We start from the raw sequence: 7,383 nt of genomic DNA, 5'->3' as shown, positions 1-7,383 counted from the left end.
AGGTTTGGTGCAATGCATATGAGTAAATTCAGTCACGTCAAATTAACGTGTATTAATATCATGCACATCAATACATGCGGCAATAAATGCATGAGCTCACTGAAGTGAAAGGATGAAATGCACATCGCGTACTATGCATGCATGCATTCATGACGTTAATATTGCCTTAAATAAACATATGTTCAAACTATGCAGACAGTGCAGCTGTCAACTGAACCACGTGAGAAGAGGGTTACAAAACATCAAACGTTTGCGCCAATCAAAAGCGCATGCGTGCGACCGTGAACTTGATCGTGAGTGTTGTAATGATGTACGACACAAGTCCTCTTAGCTATAGTTAATGATCCAAAACAACAATAATGACTTAGGATAACTTGCCAAAGCAGGACGGATGATGCACTTTGCCGACTTCCTTGCAGGATCTATTGGAGGTACTTTAAAAATCTGTTATTGCTCAAATATTTTAAGCTGTGCTTTCGCCCATTATTTGTCTGTCAAATGTGTAAATGAATGTATAATGTACTTGAAGCATGCACTGTTCAGTCTCTATATTGCTATAGTGTGTTGTATAGGTACAGGTACAGTCTTAATGCTCTGGGCTTATGTGATAGCTCATAATAGCATTGATTAGATAAAGCAAGGACACAGCCAGTTCTTCATGTGCCATTGATGCTGTAATGCCTTTAAAGAATTCTAGACAATCCAGTTTGATTTGCTGTTGTTTTACAGGAGCTTGTGGAGTGGCGGTCGGTTATCCACTGGATACTGTGAAAGTAATCTATCTCAATCACTGATTTGAAGCAGCACTTGGATGCTTTCTTTGTCATTTCACTCAGAAACTCTGTATTTTGTCTTGTATTAATGTTGACTATGTGCACTTGATGCCTGCACAGGTCAGAATCCAGACTCAAAAACAGTTCACCGGAATCTGGCAGTGCATCGTAACAACCATCAAAAGAGAAGGGGTGAGAAATTGAATAACTAATAACTATACAATTAACAATGAATTACTATGAAAATCAATAATTAGCTATTTATGACAGAAATAGCACCTTCAACATGCAACCAATAGAACAGCTGGTGTGCATTATTGCTCAGCAGAATTTCTCCCTTCCCTCTCTGGCCACAAGGGGGCCCCCATTACTGTCTAATAGAGCCATAATAGACCATTTCAAAAATGTAAACAAAAACAAACATATTGGAACGGTCCAAACGTATTTCCGGATCCTTTTTAATAAAGTCTCTATTTGGGGGGTTTGGGTATCTCAGCGAGTATTGACGCTGACTAGCACACCTGGAGTCGCGGGTTCGAATCCAGGGCGCACTGAGTGACTCCAGTCAGGCTTCCTATGCAACCAGTTGGCCCGGTTGCTAGGCTGGGTGGAGACATTTTGGGGTAGCCTCCTTGTGGTTCTCGCTCTCGGTGGGGCATGTGGTGAGTTGTGTGTGGATGTCGCGGAGAATTGCGTGAAGCCTCCACGCAAGCTAGGTCTCCGCGGAAACGTGCTCAACAAGTCACGTGATAAGATGCGCGGATTGACGGTCTCAAACGCAGAGGCAACTGAGATGCGTCCTCCGCCACCCGGATTGAGGCGAGTCACTACGCCACCACGAGGACTTAAAGCGCATTGGGAATTGGGCGTTGCAAATTGGGGAGAAAAGGGGAGAATAAAACAACAAAATAAAAAGTCCACTCAGCGGCCATTTTTGGAATGCTCTTGGGCAGTTTTGGGAAGCTATTTTTCTATGTAAACAAGCGGCATGAAAGTACAGCTACTATCTACTTGAATGGGGAAAGACCAAAATCTCCCAAACGGCTCGAGAGGCCCGGCCACGACGCGTGCTCCAATCCCGGCGTCGCATCTAACTCACGCTGGGGTTCCGGGGTACGGGTCCGGCGATGCATCTAGCTCGCACCGGACCCTCCTGCGCTCCATTCCTGGACCCATGAAGACGCCAGCAGGTAGAGAACGGTATCCCGAGGAGAGGCGCGCTAGGTGTTCATAGGCAGCTGTGATGAAGCTGTATTTGTTCATTGTCCGTTGGCTGCGTTTGGCATTCCTATTCCTCCCATTCTTTTTAATAGAAGTGGCCCATCTCTTCTAAATAGTCTCTGGCTTGACAAGACAGGAAATGTTCACGGAATAGTGATGTCACCAACAAACAGTCCTTGAAATGGTGTATAGATGCCTGAGTCTTACGTCTTGACTTACGCTTTAAGTATATAAAATAAATAAATACAATTAAAAACGAATTTGTTGGGGGGCCCCCTGGTGGCTTGGGGGCCCTAAGCGGCCGCTTATAGCTAGAAACAAGAAACGGCCATGGTGACGTGACATATGACCCCATTCTCATAATGTACTGCAAAAAATATTATTCTCATTACAAATGTGAAAAAACAAAACCGTAGTATTTGTTATAATACAAATACATTCTGATTATTTATTATTAAATACAAACAATGTATTACAGTAATAACAATCTAATGAAGATCACCAATGAAAATAATAAGAATTACAATGATAATAGTAATAATAATAATAATAATAATGATTGAGATTGTGGGGTGTAAATGGGCTTGTAAATAAAACAGATAATCCTAATGGTGCTAAAATAGGATTCCTTTGTCATTTCATCAGGCAAAATATATATATATATATTTTTACCTTTTGATTTTGAAGTGAATTGTTTAATGAGACTCACCAATATTGTGCTTAATATTTAAAGCGCTAGTACTGCAACAATAACTATAACTATAAATAATAACGAATTCTTGTCTGTAAGTTCAGTTTGATGGTATACAAACATTACCATAATGCAAAGACCTACAGTAGAACGCTAGAGATGGATAGAGAGCAACTTAAAGCTGATTAAAGGCATTTTTGTGGGTTTGTTTACATTTGAATTTTTTTTAAGTTGGAGTTTGAATTGATGAGTATTCTGTCAATGTAAGTCTATGGGATTATCAATGTAAATCTATGGGATTATCAATGTAAATCTATGGGATTATCAATGTAAATCTATGGGATTATCAATGTAAATCTATGGGATTTTTCCTATATTTGATGGTCTGCTTTGAGAAAACTGTAATTCCGATCTGTTACAAATGTCATAGTAACCCGAGTCTGAACAATTTGAAGGTCTGTGCCAATTTTAGTAGCTTGAAGGAGTTACTCAGAGATGTAGAATAGCAGTGTGTTGGCTTCGTCAAATCAACAAAATAACTGGTAACTGTTTTTACCGCTACTTACAGATTCAGCGGGCTCTCTCTCGTGTTTCCTTCAGTTCATTTCTCTTCCTGTGTTGTTTTTCTCCAGCTCCATGGCTTCTTTAAAGGGATGGCCTTGCCGGTCACCACTATATCCATGACTTCTTCTGTGGTGTTCGGCACGTACAGGAACTGTCTGCAGTGCTTCAGTCAGATCCACGGGACTGGAGCTCCAAACACAAAGCTTGATATTTTCCTGGCTGGACTGGCAGGTGGCGTGGCACAGGTGACAGGAATAGCCAGTAGCGGTTCTAGATTGTATGGCGCCCTGGGCGAAAACCGCTTCGACATGCCCCCAAAGTGTGTGTGTGTGTGTGTGTGGGGGGGGGGGGGGGTTACAATGGTTTTTATGTGCTATCCCAAAATGTGCATGGAAATATGTGGATGGAAACCTGAGGTAGACCAATATATCAGTTTTACCATCATTTTGTCATTTCAAAATAAGAGTCCCCGGCATGTTTCGGGCTTCTTTATACTTAAAAGTCCCACGTTATGCACCAAATCCTCATTTTTTCTGGTTATTTTGGGGGATTTTGGTTGAACCATAAAATGCATCTGGGATCTTTTTCATTTAGGACTCTTCGTTGGAGCCCGTCATAGTAAGGAAAGAATGCACATTTCTTTTGACATTCTATAAATCAATTGTAAAAACTATTGGCCGATTAATTGGCCACCACCTCAGTTATCGATATCGGCAAAATCCACTATGGGTCGACCTCTAATGGAAACCCAGCAACTGTTAACTTGATTTTTGTGGTTTTTAAAGAAAAGGAGGGACGAGTTGAAATGAATGAATTGAATTTTCTGAAGGAAAGGAATAAACAGGGATTACATATGTAAAAATAAATCTACTTTTAAATTCTGCAGAATCCATTGCCCCATAGACTTCTATTGTAAGTGTATTACTGTAACTTTTGTTTTTACATGCCGAGCAATGAGTTGAGATTATTAGGGCCCGAGCACCGATTCCCCCCCCCCCAAATTAATCGCATTATTGATGACGTAAACATACTCGAAAACTCGAGTAAGGTGTGGCAAAATGGCTCAATAGTGCCACCTACAATCTTTCAACAGTGTTTGCTTTATGCTACGTTTCACCTACACGTACGAAAATCGGGACACATGTGTAACATGCCAATACCTACAAAAATGTCTCTTGGACCCATGCCCTAAACTCAACAGGAAGTCAGCCATTTTGATTTATCTCTTCAATATTTGCTCAGTTTTTGCCATTTCCAGGCCTCGTACTTTAACAAACTCCTCCAAGAGATTAAATCAGATCAACATCATATTTGGTCCGTATAATTTAAAGGCCTTGATGATGCTACATTGCGAAGCTTTTGAGTTTTCACTGCACGGCGTGTCCGTGGCGTCCTGACAAATTTCGATTTTTCGCCATGAAACAGGAAGTTGTTATAACTCATATATGTCCAATCTGCCCCAAACTTCACATGTTTGATAAGAGTCCCGGCATGAACACATCTACATTCCAATATTCAGTTATAGTCATAGCGCCACCTACTGGAAACAGCCAATTCCAGGTCTTGTACTTTAACAAACTCCTCCCAGAGATTTAATGAGATCAACATTATATTTAGTCAGTCTTAATCTAAAGGTCTTGGTGATGCTACATTGTGAAGCTTTTGAGTGTTCGTTGAAGGGCGTGTCCGTGGCGGCCTGACAAAGTTAGATATGAAACGAGTCACATTACTGAGGCCTAAACATGCTCAAACTCATGAAACTTTGCACACTTCTCAAAAGTGGGAAAATGTAATTGGGGCAAAATGGCTCGATAGCGCCACCTAAAAAGTTTAAACGAAGCAGCCCTCGTGCCACGTTTCACCTACACATAAGAAAATTGGTACACATGTGTAACATGTCAACACGTACAAAAAAGTCTCTTAGAGCCATATCCTAAACCCAACAGGAAGTCGGCCATTTTTATTTAACTCTTCAATATTTGCTCAGTTTTTGCTATTTCCAGGCCTCGTACTTTAACAAACTCCTCCAAGAGATTAAATCAGATCAACACCATGTTTGGTCCGTCTAATCTAAAGACTTTGGCGATGTTACATTGCGAAGCTTTTGAGTTTTCACTGCACGGCGTGTCCGTGACGGCCTGGCATATTTCGATGTTTCGCCATGAAACAGGAAGTTGTTATAACTCATATATAAAATGTCCAATCTGTCCCAAACTTCACATGTTTGATAAGAGTCCCGGCATGAAGACATCTACATGCCAATATTCAATATTCAATATTCAATTTTTGTTATAATCATAGTGCCAGCTTTAATTTTCTGTAGTAATTTCAGTGTCTTTTGGTTTTTCATCACGTTTTCTGTGTCACATTCTCTGTTTTTAGATTTCTGTCATGTCACCCGGGGACATCGTAAAAGTGCGTCTTCAGTGTCAGACGGAGTGCAAGAGGAGTGGATTTAATACTCCTAAACCCAAATACAGCGGTCCGATCCACTGCCTGCTGACCATCGTCAAAGAGGAGGGAATTTTAGGGCTTTATAAAGGAGCGCTCCCTCTGGTGTTCAGGGACGGCCCGTCATTCGCCACGTACTTCCTGACGTACAACACACTGTGTTCAAATCTAACGCCACCAGGACGGAAAGAGCCAGGTGAGCCAGACGAATCATCATTTACGCACCCTCATGTTGTTCCAAACCCATATGGAACACAAAAGGACGAATGAACCCTTTAAGAAATACTGTGTGTTATGTGCTAATCTTATAGACATTAGATTGATTTATTCCTACATTTTTGATTGAATATTGTCAGAGTGGGCCGCGGTGCTGTTCTCCGGCGGAGTCGCGGGAATAGCCGGCTGGTCTGTCGGAACGCCGATGGACGTGATTAAAGCTCGTTTACAGTTAGATGGAGTGAGAGGACAGAAGCGGTACCGTGGACTCGTTCACTGCATCACCGAGACGGTGCGTAACGAAGGACCGGCGATTTTCTTCAAAAGCCTCGGAATAAACTGCCTGCGAGCGTTTCCCGTAAACATGGTCGTGTTCGCCGTCTATGAGGTCACGGTTCGTATTCTCAGGTCAGCATCTCTGGATCAGCTCTCATGATGCTGAAGAAACACTAAACGTCACGGCATTAGTCTAGAGATGATTGTATTTCACTGTGGGAGAATCATGGGGCTGATGGGGCGAATCCACGAGAACATTTCCAGCTCGTATTATATATTTCACCCCAAAATCAAAAGAAAGTAAAGTATTATTTGAAAGTAGAAAATAATATTTTGCCTAAAGGAAATTAGGCCTGTTTTTGGACCATTTCGATGTTTTGCGTTGCATTGTAATGTTGTTTCCATGACAACTAAGCACATTTATCTTGCAATATCTCATTACAGTAATGCAAAACAACAACAACAACTCAATTCAAAACAAATATATATCCTTGAAATATCTTTCACAATTGTAGTATCTCTCTAGATGCATTTTGGTAATGAAAATGAGATTACAGTAATGACAATAAAACAAAATATGTAAATAAATAATCATCTTCAAGGTACTAAAAATACACTTTATTTTCTTCATGCAAAATACAATTTTCTTTCTTTTAATTTTTTGCATTGTTTTGAGCAGACTATGACTTGCAAAGGTCACAAGGGCCCCCTGGGCGGGGGCGGGGGCGGGGGGGTCTACATCACGCAGCCTTAAAGCCCAAGGCACCCCCGGGCAGTCAAGGGACCCTGGGCACTGGCCCCATTGACCCGGTCGGTAATCCGTCCCTGCTTTTGAGGTGTGTGACCTGGGTGTGTTTTTAAGAGATTCACCTGATAACCTACAGGTCAAAGATTAAACCCCTGAATTAAGAGTTCTGTCAGACAGCTCTGATGCTCAGGTGAACGCCTGTAATAAGTGCCTGTAATGCACTTCTGTTAAATATGAACTACAGACTGTATTCAGCATGTCAAACACTTTTAAAAATGCATCAGCTGCTTTTCTCTTTGTTCAGGCTCGTCAACCATCACAAGTGACGTGGATGACTTTCACATTTATTTGGCATTATTATTATTATTATTATTATTATTATTATTAGTGGTGCTTGCCAAAGGCAAGGCATCACTATTGTTCTCTTGCATGCTTATTATTCT

The 7,383-nt window shown here is 41.2% G+C and overlaps 1 protein-coding gene across 1 annotated transcript; it reads left to right on the top strand.

Moving 5' to 3' along the window:
* Positions 1 to 283: 283 nt before the first annotated feature.
* slc25a47a (solute carrier family 25 member 47a) lies at positions 284 to 6,896 on the top strand. The gene is made up of 6 exons (XM_052098045.1): positions 284 to 431; positions 730 to 773; positions 894 to 965; positions 3,318 to 3,494; positions 5,632 to 5,896; positions 6,057 to 6,896. Exons 1-6 carry the CDS (start codon positions 392 to 394, stop codon positions 6,350 to 6,352), a joined length of 894 nt encoding a protein of 297 aa, XP_051954005.1. The 5' UTR covers positions 284 to 391; the 3' UTR covers positions 6,353 to 6,896.
* The last annotated feature ends 487 nt before the right edge of the window (positions 6,897 to 7,383 follow it).

Source organism: Xyrauchen texanus, chromosome 30 (assembly GCF_025860055.1).
Source record: "Xyrauchen texanus isolate HMW12.3.18 chromosome 30, RBS_HiC_50CHRs, whole genome shotgun sequence".
NCBI lineage: Eukaryota > Metazoa > Chordata > Actinopteri > Cypriniformes > Catostomidae > Xyrauchen > Xyrauchen texanus.
The sequence above is the reverse complement of the archived record's forward strand: the minus strand, read 5'-3'. Positions and strand labels throughout refer to the sequence as shown.

Bases quoted from the DNA above. Each gene is read 5' to 3' on its own strand.
- slc25a47a (XM_052098045.1), top strand. From the start codon at position 392: ATGATGCACTTTGCCGACTTCCTTGCAGGATCTATTGGAG. The intron at 432-729 runs GTACTTTAAAAA...GTTGTTTTACAG, and splicing joins CCTTGCAGGATCTATTGGAG to GAGCTTGTGGAGTGGCGGTC. The intron at 3,495-5,631 runs GTGACAGGAATA...CTCTGTTTTTAG, and splicing joins TGGCAGGTGGCGTGGCACAG to ATTTCTGTCATGTCACCCGG.